The sequence below is a fragment of the Neovison vison genome, chromosome 7 (assembly GCF_020171115.1).
Source record: "Neovison vison isolate M4711 chromosome 7, ASM_NN_V1, whole genome shotgun sequence".
Taxonomy (NCBI): Eukaryota; Metazoa; Chordata; class Mammalia; order Carnivora; family Mustelidae; genus Neogale; species Neogale vison.
Window position 1 is genome coordinate 148,170,599 of NC_058097.1, and position 22,161 is coordinate 148,192,759.

The 22,161-nt window shown below is 44.9% G+C and overlaps 1 protein-coding gene and 2 non-coding genes across 3 annotated transcripts; all 3 read right to left on the bottom strand.

Moving 5' to 3' along the window:
* Positions 1–11,916: 11,916 nt before the first annotated feature.
* RPS3 (ribosomal protein S3) lies at positions 11,917–17,511 on the bottom strand. Its single transcript, XM_044258518.1, has 7 exons — positions 17,445–17,511; positions 16,134–16,264; positions 15,594–15,687; positions 15,105–15,199; positions 13,111–13,298; positions 12,456–12,652; positions 11,917–11,991 (listed from the first exon to the last, which is right to left on the bottom strand). Exons 1-6 carry the CDS (start codon positions 17,472–17,474, stop codon positions 12,459–12,461), a joined length of 732 nt encoding a protein of 243 aa, XP_044114453.1. The 5' UTR covers positions 17,475–17,511; the 3' UTR covers positions 11,917–11,991; positions 12,456–12,458.
* Positions 12,758–12,902, bottom strand: LOC122914847. Its single transcript, XR_006385913.1, has one exon. It is a non-coding gene; the product is annotated as a small nucleolar RNA SNORD15 (small nucleolar RNA).
* On the bottom strand, positions 16,419–16,566 carry LOC122914848. Its single transcript, XR_006385914.1, has one exon. It is a non-coding gene; the product is annotated as a small nucleolar RNA SNORD15 (small nucleolar RNA).
* Positions 17,512–22,161: the final 4,650 nt, after the last annotated feature.

Genomic DNA, 22,161 nt, shown 5'->3' on the forward strand with positions numbered 1-22,161 from the left:
AGTATATATATATTTTTGTACAGTTTAAGAATTACAATAAAATAAATATCTGTGTTTCTACCATCCAGCTTAAGAAATAGATTGTTACAGTCCACAATAGCCAAACTATGGAAAGAGCCTAGATGTCCATCAACAGACGAATGAATAAAGAAGATGTGGTGTATATATATATATTTGCAGGGTCTATAAAATGTACATACAATGTAATATTATGCAGCCATCAAAAAATTGAAATCTTGGGGCACCTGGGTGGCTCAGTGAGTTAAAGCCTCTGCCTTCAGCTCAGGTCATGATCCCAGGGTACTGGGATTGAGCCCTGCATCAGGCGCTCTGCAAAGCAGGGAGTCTGCTTCCCTTCCTTTCTCTCTGCCTGCCTCTCTGCTTACTTGTGATCTCTGTCTGTCAAATAAATAAATAAATAAAATCTTAAAAAAAAAAAAATTGAAATCTTGACATTTGCAACGATGTGGATTGAACTAGAAGGTATTATGCTAAGCAAAATAAGTTAATCAGAGAAAGACAATTATCAGATGATCCCACTGATAAGAGGAATTTGAGAAACAAGACAGAGGATCATAAGGGTAAGGAGGGAGAGATGAAACGACTAAACCAGAGAGGGAGATAAACCGTAAGAGACTCTTAATCTCAGGAAACAAACCTGAGGATTGCTAGAGGGGAGGAAGGTGGGAGGGATGGGGTGGCTGGTTGAAAGAAAGTTTACAAAAAAAAAAAAGGTGCCTGGGTGGCTCAGTGGGTTAAGCCTCTGCCTTTGGCTCGGGTCATGGTCTCAGGGTCCTGGGATCGAGCCCTGCATTGAGCTCTCTGCTCAGCATGGAGCTTGCTTCCCCCTCTCTCTCTGCCTGTTGCTCTGCCCACTTGTGATCTCTTTCTCTGTCAAATAAATAAATAAAATCTTTTTTAAAAAGAAAGAAAGAAAAAAAGAGATTGTTACAAATGCCTTTGTAGATAACCTCCATTCCCAAACCCATTCCTTCCCACATTCCTCCCAGAGGGAATCACTATACTTAAATTAAGTTACTGGCATTTTTTTAAACTTTTAATGAGCTAGTTATTAAGATTTGTATTTTATAGAAAAGGAACTAACTGCCTTAAAAGATGAGGAGACTTGCCCACGATCATATACTTAGTAACTGGCAGAGTCCATAACTCATAAGATTTCATGAAGCTTCAGAATCCATGAAGCACTTCTAGTCAGGATGTTTCTCTTTTTAAACCACCCTCTCCATCCTCTCCAATTCAAACACTAAGTGATAACTTAGTTAGATAAAATTAAAAGTCAAACAACTGAAAAGACAGAGGCTTGGGTTTATAAGTGAACAAACATGTCCAAGAACCAGAAACAATGGAATTATAAAACCATGAGGAAGGGAGAAGCTTCAGCTCTGGGTTTCAGACTCTAGGACAAAGCTTTAAAAAAAGGGATTACAAGCCAGTCTCACTGCTAGATGACAGGGCCAATGTAGGGCTCCCCATCTCCTCAAAGAAGCAGAAACAAAACAAAACTGTTGTGGGACACTGAGCAGCCCTGAGGCCAAGGCTCGCAGCAACTGCAGGCCTAGGGTAGTAGGAACCAGAGCCCCAGGCCTGAGAACCCAGCCATCCCAGCTCTGCACCTGGATGAGCCCCAACATTACCAGGGGTGCGCCTCTCATGCCATCATAAGCACCTGGGTGGCCTGAGGCTCCATGGGCAGCAACATAAAACTGCTAGAGGAGGAAGGATAAGCTCAGAGGAAAAAGGGGACAAAAGATGTGACATATTCTGTGAGGCAGAGACTCAGCAGGTTCAGGTCCTATGCCTGTGTTTCTGAGGCCCAGAGGAGCTGGCCAGGTCCCATCTGCAGCTCGCCATCATGTGCACTCCGACTGCCTTTTGAAGAGCTATCATCTGCTCCTTGCATCCCCTCCAGGACAGGGCCAGCCCCATGCCCCTCCCTGTCTTCCGAAGCCCCAGGGCCCTATCTGTGGGGTCTCTCCAGCTGGGGCTGGCCCATCACAGCCCAGGACAAAGGCCTGGGTCCCAGCTGAGCTGCTACCCTCTGATTATCTCAGATTAGGGAGCCTGTGACCATCTGGACACAGCTGATAATGGCAGAGGGGAGGGGAGATAAGGGGAGGGGTGTGGTGGGGAGGCCCAGACCCTCAGAGCCTGCCTATCCCCACCGCAGGGATAACGCCCAAGACAAAGCAAAAAAGGTGCTGTATTGTTTGACCACCTAAACAAAAGCCTGAATGGAAAAGGCAGGGGCAAATTCAGGGTAAGATTTGAGAACATGGGCACCTCACCTGGGCTGGGCACTTCCTGTATGCCAAGTAGGCCACCCCATTTCCCCAACAATGACCATTCATGCTATCCCATCCAAGTACCAATGCCCTTTCCTATTCTCTCTGCCTGGGCAGATCCAACACCCTCCACTCCAGAGCTGACTACTCTCTCCTTATGCCCTTCCTTATCTGTCTGCCCCTTTTCCCACCAGGCATATGGCCAGGCCTTTATATATGACATCTCTAGTCTTCCCTGACATACCCATAGAATGCTTCTTTTTTTTATTTTTTATTTTTTATTTTTCCATAGAATGCTTCTTGAGGCAGGAAAGGTGTCAGCTTGATTTTTCTATCCCCCAATGCCCGGAACAGGAGCCCACCCCACTCCCACCTCAGTATGCTATACCAGTTTCCTGGATTTCTATTTTATAGAAGGTAAGGTAGATACTATTGCCCCACTTACCAATGAGGAAACAGAGACTCAGAGCTGTGAAGTGATTTGCCTACTAATGTCACTGGTCTGGTGAGTGGTGGCAGAGCCAGGATTCCACCCTGGGTCCAGCTACCTCCAAAGCCTGCTCTCTCCATGTGACCTCACCAAGGCTCTGCTGATCTGAGAAAGCTAATCTGAGAAAACAGTGTTGAGGGTGGCACATGAGTTATTTAGAAGTAGAAAATATGGCAGTCCTCCCTTATCTGTGGGGGATACATCCCAAGAACCCCAGCATATGCCTGAAATCACAGACGGTAGCAAACCCTGAACACACACTGTTTTTCTTATATATACATACATACATAGGATAAAGTTCAATTTATAAATTAGGCACAGTAATAATAGATTAAAATAATTATAAAAATTATAACATACTATAATAAAAGTTATGTGAATGTGGGCTCCCTCAAAATACCTTTTTGTACTATACTTACCCTTCTTGCAATGATGTGAGTTGATAAAATGCCTACAGGATGAGATGAAATGAGGTGAATGACACAGACATCATGATGTAGCATTAGGCTGCTACTGATCTGACCCAAGTCACAAGGAGGATCGTCTGCTTGCAGAATGCGGTTGATCTTAGGTAACTGAAATTGCAGAAAGTGAAGCCACGGGTAAAGGGGTCGGCGGACTACTGTACATCATCTCCACCCTGGGAAATCCCAGCCTCATGTGATTTGGTCCCTGCCCTTAGGGACCTCCAGCTGGATGAGGGGGAAACATCGTTCATCTCCCTCGTGAGTGAGGCTCACAGAACACAATACAAAGATACACACCCATGTGTCCTAATTTCCTAGGACGGTGGGTTTGACCAAGAACATATATGGAGGGCCTCCCTGGCTCTAGCCCACTGCTCCTCCCCACAACTGGGCTGCCTGCTGAATGAGAGGGACGTCACTACACAACAGGAAACCAGACCACAAGTTCTGAGTATATGACTCCTTAGCTACAGGGGTTTGCTATACTCTCCCCAACTGAGAACACCCTTAACTCTCTGTATGCCATCAGAAGCCACTGGACCCAAATTTAGTTTTTGAGTTTCACTTTTAAGAAGTTCTATTTGTAAGGATCGATGTTTTATGACTGTTATTCTTAGCGGGCTTCTAAAAAACAATGAGAAATTTATTTACCTTCCAAAGACATAAAACTCTTATGGATTCATTGGATTCTTTTATAAATCTAAAATACATTATGAGATTATGATGAATTTATTTTTCCTGTATCTTGAAAAGCTTTGCTCTTTCATCATCCTACAAATTATTTCATGTTACTCATCAGTGATTACCAAACAAGATCACGATGATAAAATGGAAGGATGGTATTGCCATCACATCGTCCTTCAGTTTCCATACCGAACTTCCCTTAAGTACTACAGATCATCTTTCAAGAAGGTACAAGAAGTCCAGAGATGTTGGCTAAGAATTCAGGGTTTTTCACCCATAATGACAAAAGAGGAGTAAACAGAGGATCTTTCACACTTAATCAGAAAATGAATGAAATCAGAAAATGAAAATCAGAAAATGAATGCAGAGATACATGGTAGTACTCTAGTCTCTGGGAATGGGGAAATTGCTCATATAAACAAAATCTTTCCTACGTGAATTTTTTTTAAAGATTTTATTTATTTATTTGACAGATGGAGATCACAAGTAGGCAGAGAAGCAGACAGAGAGAGAGGAGGAAGCAGGCTCCCTGCGGAGCGGAGAGTCCAATGCAGGGCTCGATCCCAGAACCCTGAGATCATGACCTGAGCCAAAGGCAGAGGCTTAACCTACTGAGCCACCCATGTGCCCCCCACATAATATCTTTTGACAAAGACCTGTACTATTCTGTTTTGTATAGTATTCAGTATTCATCTTTTAGGATGCCTATGCCCCCAAATTTACTTGATATTGTTTGTTACATGCTGAGGCAGTTGTGTTACTAAGGTGACTGTAGGGAAACAGATACTGTAGATATTTTTAAAAATTCATTAGATTGGTCAAATTGATCCTTATACACCAAAAATTAAAAATGTTTTTTTATGGAGCAAAGAAAATGACTGTCCCCTCTTCAACATTATGAGCCATCAAAAATTTTTAAAGTATTCCATGTTGACAATGCAAGTGCAAAACTAAACAAAAACAAAAACCTAGAAGCAGTAAGCTAGAGCCTACTAGAGATATATTTGGAATCTGGGATCAGTAGTTATAAGATGCATACATGCCAGCTTCACACATGGTGACTGATGAAGCATTTAACTTCATCACTGAATGGTGTGCTTTGGGGGCATATATGTCTTCCAGGCAAGGAAAATATGAAAATGCTTACTGTTTTAATTCATATATATATATATATATATATATGAATTATATACACAAGTATTTATTTTCATGACTATATGAATCACAGTTCTATTGAAATATAATTCATATCGCATAAAACCCATGCATTTGGAGGGGATAATTCAATGTTTTTTAATATATTCAGAATGGTGCTATTATTTCTTGCTGAAATTTTAGTATTTTTTAAGATTTTATGTATTTATTTGACACAGAGAAAGTGCCACAAGCAGGGAAGCAGGAGAGGGAGAAGCAGGCTCACTGCCGAGCAGGTAGCCTGATGTGGGCCTCGATCCCAGGACCCTGGGATCATGACCTGAGCCGAAGGCAGTCGCTTAACAGACTGAGCCTCCCAGGTGTCCCCAAATTTTATTAATTTTAAATACTTGTTTGAATACTTGTAAAATTTATAAAATGGTTTTCCACTTTCCCTTTATTCTTCCTTATGTAAATTATCTGTAAAGTGACTTAAAAGGTAGGGTGTCTTGGGACACCTGGGTGGCTCAGTCGTTAAGCGTCTACCTTTGGCTCAGGTCATGATCCCAGAGTCCTGGGATCATGGCCCACATCAGGCTACCTGCTCGGCAGGAAGCCTGCTTCTCTGTCTCCTACTCCCCCTGTTTGTGTTCCCTCTCTTGCTGTGTCTGTCAAATAAATAAATAAAATCTTAAAAAAAAAAAAAAAGGTAGGGTGTCTATTAGACTCAAATGGTAAATAGCGATGGCTATTTTTTCTGTTGTCCTAAGGGAAAACCATTGAGCAAAGACCCATTACCTCTGGTCTCTGATCCCTGAAGGGAAAGAAGCCCTCCTCCTGGGTCTGTGCTCTCCCTCTCCTCCCCCTAAAAAGCAAAAATATTCTTAATTAAAGGCCAGGGGAGCCCTATCCTCTCTCGGCAGTTTGGGATTCAAAAGGTCCAGCTCCTCTGGCTCACCACACGAAGGACCAGCAGGAGCAGGCCAATCATGAGGGCAGTCCCTGGCCAGGGGGATGGGACTGGGCCAGGGGGATGAACCCATAGCAGCAGCACTCCCCAATCAGTGGACAAAGCCCCAGCTGTACTTGTACAGCGGCACTGCTAGTACAACACAGGAATGAGCAGCAAAGGCGTGGTCTCATTTGAATTTCAGAGCCGGGGCACCTGGGTGGCTCAATGGGTTAAGCCTCTGCCTTTGGCTCGGGTCACAATCTCAGGGTCCTGGGATCAGGGAACCTGCTTTCCCTTCTATCTCTGCCTGCCTCTCTGCCTACTAGTGATCTCTCTTTCTGTGTCAAATAAATAAATAAAAACCTTTAGGGGCGCCTGGATGGCTCAGTGGGTTGAAGCCTTTGCCTTCGGCTCGGGTCATGATCTTAGGGTCCTGGGATAGAGCCCCGCGTTGGGCTCTCTGCTCGGCGGGGAGCCTGCTTCCTCCTCTCTCTGCCTCCCTCCCCACCTACTTGTGATCTCTGTCTGTCAAATGACTAAATAAAATCTTTTAAAAAAAAATGAATTTCAGGGGCGCCTGGGTGGCTCAGTGGGTTAAGCCGCTGCCTTCGGCTCAGGTCATGATCTCAGGTCCTGGGATCGAGCCCCGCATCGGGCTCTCTGCTCAGCAGGGAGCCTGCTTCCCCCTCTCTCTCTGCCTGCCTCTCCATCTACTTGTGATTTCTCTCTGTCAAATAAATAAATAAAATCTTTAAAAAAAAATGAATTTCAGAGCCACTGGGACTCTAATTAGTAAAAATGAGTGTTTAGAATCAGATAAGCTTTTCCCAACCGAGGGCTCCCTATTTGCTCTCAAACCAGAAATAGGGATCTTGAGATACTCTAAATATTTTCCAAAGCCTAAGAGAAATAACACATTCCCCTAAGATGTATGATATGGGTTAAAGCTGCTATAAAATGAAGTTAGTAATGGAACTGGCCATTACAGGGATGATGAGAAGATTAATGAAGTGTTTACAGCAAGCTTGGGCATGTAACAATTATCTTCTCACCAAGGTCATGTTGCTTATCAAGTTACACATGTAGGGGTGCCTGGGTGGCTCAGTGGGTTAAGCCCCCGCCTTCATCTCAGGTCATGATCTCAGGGTCCTGTGATCGAGCCCCACATGGGGCTCTCTGCTGGGTGGGGAGCCTGCTCCTCCTCTCTGCCTGCCTCTCTGCCTACTTGCGATCTGTCAAATACATAAATAAAATATTTTTTAAAAACCATGTAGTTTCGATCAGTAACAATAGGGAAATGGTTTGTTTCGTAGATAAAATAACATCAAAATCTCATGCTCCTGAAGAAGAAAAAAAAATAGTAAGAAAAACTGTCTTTAGAGGTTGAAAATGTTGACCTTCAAAGATACCTGAATGCTTTCCTGCCCTGGTGTTGGCAAGCCCTAACATGAAGCAGCTACATTTATACATAGCCAACACTGGAGCTCAGAAACATTCACTAGGTGGAACATGGCATGGTAAAAGCCAAATTCACTACCTATAAAATGTGGCAGTGAGACCTGACCAGCAATGCCCACTTCACCCCAGAAGTAAAAAGCACAGTATCTATGGTCAGAGCCCTTACAATTAGGATGGGTAGAACCCAATACCATGAAGTTAAAGCTATTCATTCCCAAGAGGATATGCTTAAGTACTCAACGGTAACAACATCCCACATTTACTGAGGACCTCCAATGGGTCAGGCACTATGCTATGAAATCAGAGGCAGATAAGCAAAGGCTCAGAGATGTTAACTCTCTGATGTCCCCATGCTCATACTGCTAAGTTGTGAACCTGGTTTTGAGCCCAGAGTCTGGCTGGAAAGCCTGGGCTCTTAACTGTCTCCAGAGATAACACACTCGATGATAAACACTACAGACAGGTATTGACTGTTAGGTCTTCTTCCAACAGCCCTGTGAGATACTGAGGACTGGAAAGATTCACCCTCAGTAGATCAGTGCTGCTGTCACATTTGAACCCAGGTCTGAATGCAAAGCCTCGCTTCTCCCCACCACCTCTGAAGTCTCCTTTTCAAAGCACTCTGCAGAGAAAGGCATCCTCCATCCTACCAAGCTTGAACATTCCCATAGCCTTTGGCTAATTTCTCAGCTAGAGGGTTGGCTGACTGGAGGTGAGGAGCAGATCCCACATGATCACCCTGCTGTGGGCTCCAGAAGGAAGATTCTGTCTAGAGGCAGACCCCCATGTCCAAGACACCCTCCGCCCATTGTCCTCTGATGCCGCCAGTTTCTGTACTTCTCCTGGTTCTCCATCTTAACAGTGCTAGCCTTTGGTTCTGGACCCTTGCTTGCCCTGTGGGCCTATTTCCAAGTTCTCTCATTCCAGCAGCTATTCTTTCTTTGCCTGATGGACAAGTTAATCTAACAGTTTCTGCTTGAAGCCCCTGTCCTGGTGCCAGGAATCCTAATGACTAGACTTAACTCTTAAGAGCTTGACAGCAAACTTTTGGTGACAAGTCCATGAAATTATGTCATTTGCTTCCATGTTCCCACAGCCAGATTTCCACCAGGGGGTTCTGTGCACTGTGCAAGTCTGGGCCCCACCTCTATTATGGAAACCAAAGGAGCTATCTTTCTCCCCACCTCAGGGAGCTGGGTAGTACACAGGGCTAGCCAGTCAGATATTCACACCTGGAATTTTGAACTTTAAAAGGATAGGAGGTGGGGTGCCTGGGTGGCTCAGGGGGTTAAGCCTCTGCCTTCGGCTCAGGTCGTGATCCCAGGGTCCTGGGATCGAGCCCCACATCAGGCTCTCTGCTCAGCAGGGAGTCTGCTTCCTCCCCCCACCTCCCGCCTGCCTCTCTGCCTACTTGTGATCTCTGTCAAATAAATAAATAAAAATCTTTAAAAAAAAAAAAAAAAGATAGGAGGCAGTAGAAAAACTCATTTAAGTCCAAGGGTGGGTGGTAACATCCTTTAAGGTAACCTGCATTTCTTCATGGGCTGTAGTCAGTGCTTACCTAAGTTATGCACTTATTTCACATGGTTTCTTGAAATGGTTAAAAAAAAATACCCCAAAGCCTCTCCTTTCTTTACCTGAGTAATGGCTATCCAGGGGTGTTCATATTGAAAACTCGAACTTTACATGCGCACACTAACTGGCATAGTATTCTGCAGGTCCATGCAATTCAGTTAGTTTTACTTTCCTTCCCCAAGCTCGTGCTTTGGTGCCTCCGTCCTGCTACAGCACCCCCTGGTGGGGACATTAATGGCACTTCTGAATCCCAACAGACCAACTTCAGTTTTTAAGTTGAGTTAGGAATTTAAACAATCATATAACCTGATACACAAACACCTGTGCTAGTACCAGAAATTGAGGTCTGCCCTCACTGATTTCCAACACCCAGTATTCTGGATGCTTATACTAGCTGAACTACTTTCCCAACAGAAAATCCCCTCACAACAACTATAGAAGTCCAGAAATAAAAGAATTTAGCAGCCTAGTTCAAACACTTTTTCAGTAAAATTGCAAAATGCCATTCATTTTACCCAGAAGGGATATATGAAACCTTATGATAGCTGCCTGTATTACATTAGGTTTGGGGTGGGTAGAGAATCATTTACTCAAGGCACTCGAATCTCACTTTATGCGTGTGTAGTATTGAGGAACCAACACTAGCTTCTCTACTCAAAACCACCTCACCCTCAGCCCAAGAAAACTTTCATTAGCCTGAAAAACCGTCACCTCAAGGTGAAGGGAAGCATGGGGAAATAAGGAACATTTACATTTTTGTATACTTGGCTCTACTTCCTAATACAGTAACTGTAATACACACAGCCCACACTCCCTAGACCACTGTAAATGGTTAACACATCAGCTATGCCAGAGGCTAGAGACTTCTAAAGGAAGTGTCTCTACTAATGGTAGGTATGTGGTTTCAGTTCCATTATCATTGACAAAAAGTTAAGAGGTTACGGTCCAGACAGTATAAACATCAAAGGTTCTGGCAGGAGTTGGGGCAGAGATACATCTGCCATTGTGCTCCCAATGGAACTTAATCCCTATATAGTCATGTAGGATTTCCATGCCGCTTTGTTCCACACTAGTTTCACCTGAAGAAACCAGGAGGACCCAATTTCTTTCTTTCTTTTTTTTTTTTAAAGATTTTGACAGAGATACAGCAAGAGAGGGAATACAAGCAGGGGGAATGGGAGAGGGAGAAGTAGGCTTCCTGCTGAGCAGGGACCCTGATGCTTCATGCCAAAGACAGAGGCTTAACAACTGAGCCACCCAGGCACTCCAATTTTTTATAGCTATCAATATAAAACAATTCAAATATGACAAACTATACACAATGTAAATGTTCTTTACACTTTCCTGGAGTATAATGGCTAAGAGGACAGAAGAGCTACACACTGCTTAGGAAAATCTACTTATTTCAGGCTCTTCAGAAGCAAAAGCAAATCCCCTTTACACTTCAAAGATGCTCAGGTTGAAATGGGAGAATTATGTAAAAACTATCTATACTGTAGAATGACCTAAAATATAATGGACACTATTTATTTTCTATGTGCAGTAAGATTTCCTTATGGGCACCGGGGTGGCTCAGTTAAGTGCCTGCCTTTGGCTCAGGTCGTGATCCTAGGGTCGGGGGGAGAGTCCCACCTTGGGCTCCTTGCTTGGCATGGAACCTGCTTCTCCTACCTGCTGCTCCCCGTCCATGCTCTGACAAATGAATCTTAAAATAAATTTCCTTATGCATCAGGAAAAGAAAACCATCTTTTTTTTTTTTTTTAAGATTTTATTTATTTATTCGACAGACAGAGATCACAAATAGGCAGAGAGAGGAAGCAGGCTCCCTGCTGAGCAGAGAGCCCGATGCGGGGCTCGATCCTAGGACCCTGGGATCATGATCTGAGCTGAAGGCAGAGGCTTTAACCCACTGAGCCACCCAGGTTCCCCGAAAGAAAACCATCTTAAATATATCCCTGGGGAACCTGGGTGGCTCAGTCGGTTAATCAGCTGCCTTCAGCTCAGGTCCTAATCCCAGGGTACTGGGATGGAATCACACTCCCTGCCCAGCAGGAAGCCTGCTTTTCCCTCTCCCACTCCCCCTGCTTGTGTTCCCCACTTCTGTCAAATAAATAAATAAATAAAAATCTTGAAAAATACACACAAATATATCCCTCTTGGGGCACCTGGGTGGCTCAGTGGGTTAAAGCCTCTGCCTTCAGCTCAGGTCATGATCCCAGAGTCCTGGGATCGAGCCCCACATCAGGCTCTCTGCTCAGCAGGGAACCTGCTGCCCCCACTCTGTCTGCCTACTTGTGATCTGTCAAATAAATAAATAAAAATTTTGGGACGCCTGGGTGGCTCAGTCGGTTGGACGACTGCCTTCGGCTCAGGTCATGATCCCGGAGTCCCAGGATCGAGTCCCGCATCGGGCTCGCAGCTCCATGGGGAGTCTGCTTCTCCCTCTAACCTTCTCCTCGCTCATGCTCTCTCTCACTGTCTCTCTCTCAAATAAATAAAGTCTTTTAAAAATAAATAAATAAATAAAATCTTTTTAAAAATGTGAAAATATATATATATGTATATAAACACACACACCCCTCCTCTAAACCTATAATGCCAAACTGAAGGTCAACTAATCAAGGTGCTGTCCTCTTAGCAATCAGCCTTCACTTTCACCAGATTTATAGGATATTACTCTGGTTAGCTCTGTTTGGGTCCTCCTGTTGCAGCTCCTGCCTCACAAGCACAGCTGAAACCAAGAATTGAAGGGAAAGTGAGCCAGAGAGCCCTGAAAAATCAATCAAGTAATGTTCCCTTGGGGCAAAAAAATTCTCAGACCAAAAAGAGGACATACAGTCTATCCACGCCATGTATCTTTCTCAAAGATTTTATTAAAGTTCTTTGCGGATTGAAATCCAGTCTCCAGATCCAGCTGCCGGAGAGACCCTGAAACCAAATAAAGCACAACAGTAAGAACAGAATTTTCACCTGAATACTGGGTTCTTCCATGTCCCACTTAGGATGTGCATGAAGAATATATATACACACACAGAACACCCAGAAACAAACAAAAGGTGCTAGGCTTAGAGGAGGCTTGGTGTTACTGTTTCAACTGCTTAAGGGGCTGCTGAAGAACAGGTAACTAACAAGAGTGCTTGATTTTAAGCAAATAAGAGGAAACATCTTGTTTCAAACTCAGTGGTAAACATAGAACTTCTTAGGAGACCAGGGTATACCCCTCCCCTACAGAATCCCTGGTTAAATGGGACCCCCACTCCAGCCTGCATTGTGAAGCGTCAAGAAAGTACAGTCCGAGTTTATGTATTAGTGCTTAGCACAGTATGGGACACACTAGTAGCAGGAAGACAAAGAGGGTCCTCCTCCACACCAAAAGGCCCCTAGAGACACACCTGTTATGCTGTGGGTACTGGCTGTGGCATAGCAGGAGGCTCTGGCTTCCCACCTTTCTGTTCCGATATGGGGGTGGTGGGCAGTATCTCATCTTTGGGTTCCACAATGCTCACATGATCCGGCAGGGGCTTCTTAGGGCCAATCTTACCACTTGGGTCCCAAGGAAGCATGATCTTCACTTTGATGCCCAGCACACCTAGAAGATGCCATAATTAGTATCTAGCTGTGGTTGCCCCAGTCCCACCATAAGACAGGGCAGAAAGAAGACAAGAGTAGGTTCCTCAAGCACCCGAGTCTGGTCCCTTCTCAGACAAATGCCTCTAATCAATCAATGAACAGGACACTTTTGCAAAAGGAACACATGCACAGCACCACAGAACGTGGCACTGACAAGGACCAAGAGCAGGATGTGACCTTTCTGACTCGTCATCGTGTCATCACTGAAGGGTACACAGGTGGCTGAGACAAGAGCAAACCAACTCTCAGATCTGACCTATCTCAGCAATACAGTTCTTACACAGCTCATCAATAAACCCAAGTGGAGTATAAACATGCTCCACTTCTCCAAAATGAATTTCCTAGCACTGAAGTATGCACAAAAAACCACAACCATATGCTAAAGGCTCTTTGCCTCCAGCACTCCCAGCTGCTCACCCTGTCTGAGCAGTACATGGCGCACAGCCGTGTCAACGTAGTAGTTAACAGGGTCCCCACTGTGAATCATCAGGCCATCCACAAACTTCATGGATTTAGCCCTCTGTCCTCGGAGTTTCCCAGATACCACGACCTCACAGCCTTTGGCCCCACTCTCCATGATGAACCGCAGCACACCATAGCAGGCCCTTTGGGAGAACAAGACAGATATCCACACGTTATCACGGAAGACAAGACTCTCTGATCCTATCCCACACCACCATGTTAAAAAGAGCATGAACACGAGACTCACTAGTATGCACTATTTTCCATGTGCCTTTAATATGGAATGAATTTGACCAGAGCCTGTCAATTCTCTTTCAGTCCTATCGCACATCTTAAGCGGATTCCTTAGGGAATATAAGCCAATTCCTTCTAACCAAGTGTTTCCCAGCCTTGGATCCACATTAGAGTCACCTCAACAAGATTAAAATAAAACAAAAACACCTATGAAGTCGAGTCCTCACAGCAGGCCAATTAAACGGGCAACTGTGGACTCAAGAATTGACTCTTTTGGGGCGCTTTTGTGGCTCAGTGGGTTGAAGCCTCTGCCTTCAGCTCAGGTCAGGATCTCAGGGTCCTGGGATCGAGCCCCACATCGGGCTTTCTGCTTGGCGGGGAGCCTGCTTCCTCCTCTCTCTGCCTGCTTCTCTGCCTACTTGTGATCTTTCTCTCGGTCAAATGAATAAATAAAATCTTTTAAAAAAAAAAATTGACTTAAGCAGGCCCCACACTTAGCACAGAACTGGACATGGGTCTCAACCTCATGACCCTTAGATCATAAACTAAACCAAACCCAAAAGTCGGACACTTAACCGATCGAGTCACCTATGTGCCCCTAAACTGGCAATTAAATGCTGGGGGTGGTAAAACTCAAGCATAGGCTGTCCACTCCTTCTTTGCAAGCACAACATTTCACAATCAGGATGGCAATCAATAAGAATCCAGAAGTACCCCAGCCACTGAGTGGCCCTTTTATGGTTTGTAATATATTCCTCAACCTCTGGAATTCACATTCATTAGGAACTCTACTACAGTAGGCTCCTAGCTCTCTCGAATGAGCACTGGAAAAAGGTATTTCTAAGGCCTATAAAATTGACAATGCACACATAAATAAAAACCTTAAAAAAGGCGCCTGGGTGGCTCAGTAAGCTCAGGTCATGGTCCCAGGGTCCTGCATTTGAGCCCTGCTGAGCGATGAGCCTGCTTCTCCCTCTCCCGCCCACTCTGCCTATAGTGCTGTCAAATAAATAAATAAAATCTTAAAATAAACTTTCAGTGCGTACAAAAACCACCTGGATCAAGTGGTTGGGCCACACCTCCACTTTCCATTTTAGTGGGTAGAGACTGCGAATTTTTATTTCTAACAAGTCCTCTGATGATGGCAGTGATGCTGGCTCAGGAACCAAGCTTTTGAGGACCATGGTCTAAGTGATGTAGTAGGCATTCAAGGCAGACAGGCAGTCTTTCTTGTATGTCCCTACTTATAGCCTTTCCTGCTACCCACCTCCCCACCAGGTCAACCTTCCTAAAACACAGCTCTCATGTCCTTCCCCTGCTGAAAACCTCCCTCTGCAGGGCTCTGCAGGAAGTGCCAACTAAATTTCATACACCAAGACAAAGCATTCCAATTCCTTCACAACAGTGAAATTCCACAAAGAACTCCTACTGAGACCTCATCAGTAGGCCCAGCTCCAGACCCCATCTAGCTACCTCATGCCCTTTCTAGTCCACCTCTGCTCACATCACTACCTACATACTGCTTACAGATACTCTTCTCCTTAGGACTACGTCTTATCTCTTTATAATCCCCACACTTAAGGAAGCTAACTTCAACAGAATTCTAACCTCCCCTCCCTAGAGTTTTGTTCTAGTCCCAAAGCACCAAGGAATTACTCCCTTTCGGTACTGACCACTCTTTAAAACATAATCATTAGAAGTTTCAGGCCACTCACCTCCGCACAGCAAGGCCTCCTAGGAGTTTGTAACGCAGAGACTCTGCCTGGGCAATAGCACACAGACCTCTTGTAGCCACCTTTTCAGCATAAAGCTGTAAGAAAGAAACAAGGCATACCCTTAAACCTGTTAATTTTCCCCACAGTTTTCAATAAAAAAAACTTCACTCATCATACAAACATGTACCACTGTGGCATCCCTCAAGTACTAAAACACTTCCACTACCCACATGTAGCCTACACTTTGTGACATAGTCCGAATCTTTCCATACTGTCCTTCCACCCCTAGCTCTTTCTACAGCAACACCAACTGATGAGGCAGCCAATGCACCATATGTACCATTACTATTCCCAAGTTGAAAGCAAAAAATCCCTTCACCACCAGAAATGAGCAGAAAAGGACTACCAAAGGAAGCCCACTGCTTATTAAGAGAACTTGAAAAAAATACCAATCCACAGTAATCTCTGGCACAAGGCACAATCATTCACCTCTACACTGCCCTCGGGGAAACCAAACCTCTTCTGAACCACAGCAGTTAATTCTCGGATCCGCCGGCCCTTTTCACCAAGAACATTCTGTGTCCTGAAAAAAGAAAAAGAAAAAAGAAAAAAAAAAAAAAAACAGACAATTTATAGCTCTTACAAAATTCCAAACATGGCTTTAAATTTTACATGTATGTAGTAAAGTACCATTTACCTAACATACAAACTATAAATTTTGGATGACAAGAACTAGAGTTAGATTTAAAATAGTTAAGAAAATTTACATCTGCGGGCAGCCTGGTGGCTCAGGTCATGATCCCAGGGCCCTGGGATAGAGCCCAGCATCGGGCTCCCTGCTCCATGGGGCATCCGCTTCTCCTTCAGTCCCCTCACCCCCACTTGTGCTCTAATAAACAAATAAAAATCTTAAAAAAGAAAACTTACATTTGCTAAGGCCAGTGCACTGATTGTCCCTGTAAGTTTACAAAATACACCATCCTATATATACAGCAATTACAGGTGATAGCCAAGAAAATGAGTTTTCACCTGGTGGCCAAGATAATGATTTCTGTCCTGGTTGGTGTAACTCGGACCTCAACCCCAGAGTAGCCATCTTCAGCCAGCTCCCGAGTGAGGAACTCGTTCAGTTCAGCTTTGAAGATGCCATCAGCGACAAACTAACCGAAAGGGAAAATTCACAATTAGAACTTGGACGCAGGGTCATTTTCCTGCCTAGTCCTTCTGCCAATGCAACTCTCATCAACATTCAACACCTTGAAAAAACCACCCATCATCACCCTATTACCCTTGTTCCAACACTCATGTAGCAACCCTTCTCAGACAAATGCCTCTAGGTCGTCCTCTGGAAGTTACTTTAACCCAAGGGCCCTTAAAACCGCCACAGAACGCAGCAAGGAGTAGGGGCCACCTGGCAAAGATAATACCTCCAGTCAGACTCGTCATCCTCTCTTCATTGAAGGGTTTTTTAAGACTTGCTCATATGTACCTACACATGCTGAACAAAAAGCGGTCCTCAAATGGCACATCCACAACTCATTCATTAAGGCAGAGATGCTGCCCTTTTAACTAACGAAAATAGACTGACTTAAGTAAGCAGTCGCAATTGTAGACACAACTTGGACCACCTGAAGACTGCCAGCCAGGTTATCCTGCCATAAAGTGCGCATGTCTTACAAAGCCGGCAAGTCCTAATTCGAGAAAAGGTGTGAATTTACACGTTATCATGTCCACACAAAATGACAAGTTAGTTGCCTATTTCTAATGCATATGGATTTTACACCGTCCTCGCCCACGGAAAAGCGAAAAGTGGAAATTCGATGAAGTGCTTGTTCCAGGTCTCCTCCCTCCATTAGCCCATCAGTTTCCTTGGGGTACAGATGGAGCAAGAAACCGTCAGCAGCCTTCCCAAGCGAATTCCCTGGGGTCCGAAGGCCGCACTCCGACTCGAAGCAAGCATGTACGCTGCCACCTCCCGTTCCCAAACGGGACCTGAGGGGAAACGGCTCAACCTCTCAAAGGACCACATGTTTACTGAAGCTATTTGCTAACCAAGAAATGCTCACAAGGGCTTCATCCCGGGCAGGAGGGACACCCGGTGTTCATCTCTGCTATTCGCCCAGAAGCGGCAGCGATCAATCATTCCCTTTCGCCGCCAAACTGAGGTCGCCAGGCTCGGGCCCCGCGTTCAATCCAACGCCATCCGCGGCCCGCGGGAATGCCACGCGGCCGAGGCCGCTTCTCGAAGCAGGGCATGGAGCTGCGAGTCTCGCGACGGCGTCTCCACAAACCAAGACCCGCGCGGCGCCAGCTCCCCGGACCAGGGCCCCAGGGTCTCACCTTCCTCTTCTTCGAAATCTGCACCGCCATCTTGCCGCCGCGCGCCCCGGAAAGAAAAGGAAGTAGTTAGTGGGCGGAAGTAGGTATAAAGAGCGCGAGCGACGAGTAAGAACGGTGCGACGTCGACGCCTGTACGTGCTCCTGGGAATTGTAGTTTTTAGAAAGGCATTATAGGAAAAAAGGAGGGTAATGGAGACACCTATAGGCAGAAACAGGAAAGGGAGACGCTCAATCGGAACTTCAGAACTGCAAGAGAGCCTAGAGTTCAGTTCTTATTAGCTTAAAAGTGAGAACGTGAGGCAGAGATGGAAATTCCAGGTATGAGCTCACACAGTAACAGCATGGAACTCTGGTCCCTACCCTCTGCACTCAATGAAATTCGTTTAGGTCCAGCCCTTCTAATCTGTATCCATTTCCTCTGTTCCAAATGATGGCAATATTAATATCTAATATTGATTAAACATTCTAGGGACTGTTCTATGCCTTTATATTATGAACTCATTTATCTCTACCTTTCATAAAGTAAAATATGTAACGGAAGTCACATAGTAGTGGTTCAAGGATTCGCAATTATTTTTCCATTAAAAATTATTTTTTTAAAGATTTTATTTATTTATTTGACAGAGAGAGATCACAAGTGGGCAGAGAAGCAGGCAGAGAGAGAGAGAGAGAGAAGGAAGCAGGCTCCCTGCTGAGCAGAGAGCCCATGCGGGACTTGAAGCCAGGACCCTGAGATCATGACCCGAGCCAAAGGCAGCGGCTTAACCCACTGAGCCACCCAGACGGCGCCTGGGTGGCTCAGTGGTTTGGGCCACTGCCTTTGGCACGGGTCCTGATCTCAGGGTCCTGGGATCGAGTCCCCTGTTGGGCTGTCTGCTCAGCGGGGGGCCTGCTTCCCTTCCTCTCTCTCTGCCTACTTGTGATCTCTCTCTGTCAAATAAATAAATAAAATCTTTTAAAAAAATTATTTTTAGGGGCGCCTGGGTGGCTCAGTTGGTTAAAGCCTCTGCCTGAGGCTCAGGTCATGGTCTCAGCCTCCTGGAATTGAGCCCTACATCGGGCTCTCTGCTCAGCAGGGAGCCTGCTTCCTCCTCTCTGCCTGCCTCTCTGCCTACTTGTGATCTCTGTCTGTCAAATAAATAAATAAAATCTTTTTTAAAAAATTATTTTCCTAAGTCAGTTGGAGAAAGACAACTATGATATGATCTCCCTCATATGAAGAAGTGGAGATGCAATGTAGGGGGTTTGGGGTTAGGAAAATAATAAATGAAACAAGATGGGATGGAGAAGGAGACAAACCATAAGAGACTCTTAATCTCACAAAACAGAGGGTTGCTGGGGGGTGGGGGTCGGGAGAGGAGGTGAGGTTAAGGACATTGGGGAGGGTATGTGCTATGGTGAGTGCTGTGAAGTGTGTAAACCTGGCGACTCACAGACCTGTACCCCTGGGGCTAATAATAAATTATATGTTTATAACAAAATTTTAAAATTTTTAAAAATTATTTTTCCTTACATTTTGAAAATTTCAAGCATACAGAAAAGTTGAAAGAATTGTATATATGCATCACCAAGGTGCTCCAATTAACATTTTTGCCATAATTGCCTTATCATATATCTATCCGTCCGTCTATTCACCCAAGGGTGAATCTTTTGATGCATTTCAAAGTAAGGGGCAGACATCAGCACACTTCACTCTGAAACATCTCAACAACAGTTTTATTGAGAAATAATTGCCATACATCACTGTATAAGTTTAAGGCATACAGAATGATGGTTTGATTTACAAATATTGTGAAATGATGACCACAATAGTTTCAGCTAACACCCATCATGTCATATAGATACAATAAAAAAGAAAAGAAGAAAAGAAAAAAAAAAGCTTTTCTGAACAGTTTTATTTTAAATTTGAATAGTTGGCCTATATTTAAAAATCAGGAATTCTTGTTATAAAACTATTTTAAGCTTCTCTTAAAAATGTAGAAAGACCTATCAAAATATTTCCTCATGGCAGCATTCTCCTTCCCTGTTAGATAGCAAAGGGCTTTCCAGTGTGCCAGAGTCCCTGGTGGTTTCACTCATTTATTGTCTGGCCCTAAAAGCTATTTGAGCTTTTCCCCAACAGTAAAAAGACTCTGATGCAAAGATCTATCCTATAATCATGGAATTACCAGAGGGAAGATGAAAAGATGTGGATGGACTGGGATGCCTGAGTGGTTCAGTCACTTGAGCGTCTGCCTTTGGCTCGGGTCATGATCCCAGTCAGGCTCTCTGCTCAGCGGGGAGCATGCTTCTTCTTCTCCCTCTGCCCCTCTGCCCGCTTGTGCTTGCTCTCTCTCTCTCTCTCTCTCTCTCAAATAAATAAATAAAATCTTAATTTAAAAAAAAGAAGTGGGTGGACCAAAGAGAGAGTAGGCTATGGACCTATGTATTTTGGTGATAGATTGAAGTTGAGGCAGAATTGAGAAGGATACTCCAGTTTCTTTCTTCTTCTTCTTCTTTTTAATTAATTAATTAATTAATTTGACAGAGAGAGAGAGAGAAAACAAACAGGGGGAGCAGCAGAGGGAGAGTAAGAGCAGGCTCTCTACTGAGCAGAGAGCCTGATGCAGGGCTTGACCTGAACCAAAGGCAGACGCTTAACCAACTGAGCCACCCAGGTGCCCCAATACCCCAGTTTCTGACTCCAGCGGTGGGCACTTGGTAACAGCCCTCACTGAGATGAGGAACCCAGGATTTGGTTTTTCTTCCATGTATTCTCTCCCTATGCTCTTCATTCCTCATCCAGCTCCATGCTCCATTAATTCCGTGGTGCCAGGCTGATCAAGTATTCGCCCTAGTGAATCTGACTTCTCTATGCCCTCATTAGGGATGTGGGTGTTGTGGGAGAGCAGCAGCCTTGTGTGCTGGGATCAGCATATTTCCTCATTCGGGTATGCCCCTCATTCTCCCACAGTTCCTGTTCTGATCTTTGCCAAATCAGAATCTCTTCCTCACTCTCAACAATGAACTTGCCTACTAAGCTTTTGCCACCAAGTATATTTGTGTAATCTACCTGGGCATAGAACCAGGCAAGAACTGCCTCTCACCCATCCTATAATTCTGTGTGTTCTTGGCCACCCCTTCCTGTTTAGGAAAGAGACTCTTCTTGCCCAAGGTCAACCTCCCCCATGCATTTTGGTTCAAGTTCAGTTCTCTTTGGAGACCTTGCTCTTGCAGTCATACCTTCTCTTTCCTGTGATACTGTTCTTTGGCTGGCTCTTTCCTTCCCAGTGCTAGATATGTCACTTCCTCTTTGTTGCTCCCATAACCATAACACCTCATCTCACTGGGTTGGAATGGCCTGCTTGTGTCCCCCACTAGACCACCAAGACCAAACTTGTCTCTGTTCATTATATCTAGAGTCTAGGATATGGGCTGGCTCAAACTCAGCATCAGTAAAAGTTTGATGAGTAAGTAAATCAACACATGGATTCTGGTTTTAGATCATTTCCTAGTAGCATCATTCATATGAATTTGCTTGAAAATGCCGTTTCTGAACCAAGCTCTGGAGACTCCAAGGTGAGCATCAGACCATGGCAGGTAAATCCTGCTGGAGGCTCCATGGCCGCCCATCCGCTGCCCTCCCCCAGTGACACTAGGAGGCTGCCCACCTGGGTATTGCCTTCTGGTTCCAGAAGGAAGCACACAAAGGAAGCCTTTGTCTTTATCCTGATGCCTTAAATTTTATCTAAGACTGCTGGAAAAAGATACTGTATTACTCAAAATGACACCATAAAAATAATAGTGGTCACAATACATTGAACTCTAATCCAAGCAGGGACAGTAAGAGTGACTTCATCTCTCCCTTGGTATCTGAAGTGTAGACAAGGCTTACTGTGTTGATGTTGAACCCAGGGTGCCACAGAAGTGGCCTCAAAAGCAGGAAGAGGGAGCCGTGTGTGTGTGTGTGTGTGTGTGTGTGTGTGTGTGTGTGTGTGAAAGCAGACTCTTAATCTACTTAATCAGGCCATGCCTGGGCTCTGTGAATGCCACACGGGTGCTGCCCTGAAATTCCTGAAAACGGAAGGTGAGATTTGCCCTGGTTGCATGGTTTTGAAGACAGTTTAGTCACTTGAAGACCAGAACACTGAAATCTCACAGAAAGCTTTGAACTTAACCTGGCTCCCACTGGAGGAGTTGGGCAAGAAAAAAGCGCAAGCGCAAGTACCTGGGTGGCTCAGCTGGTTGGGCGGCCAACTCTTGGTTTTGGCTGTGGTTGTGGGATCCAGCACGCCCTTGGGCTCCAGGCTGGGAGAATCTCTCTCTGCCCCGCCTGCTCACACCCATGCGAACTCTCCTCTCCCAAATGAATAAACAAAATCTTTTAAAAAACAAATAAATAAAAGTGTGTGTGTGTGTGTGTGTGTAGAGGTGCCTACCCCCTGCTCCATGAGCACATCCTCCAAATGAGATGGACTGAGGGAATCTCCACCCTCGCAGATGTCTCACCCTTCAGGAGGCAAACAGCTAGGTGGGCTCCGTGTTCAAAGATTTATGTTTTTTTCTACAAGACCCCCAAATAAGCTTATAACTCCATCTAGTGTTTGACCAAAGAACTGGAGATCCGTGCAGGCCTGGAGGAAAAGCTGAATTCACTGAGAGAAGGTACACCCATCTCCACTAGGGCACTTCCTGAGGGATCATGTAGGGGGAAGGGAGCTGGGACAGTGACCATATT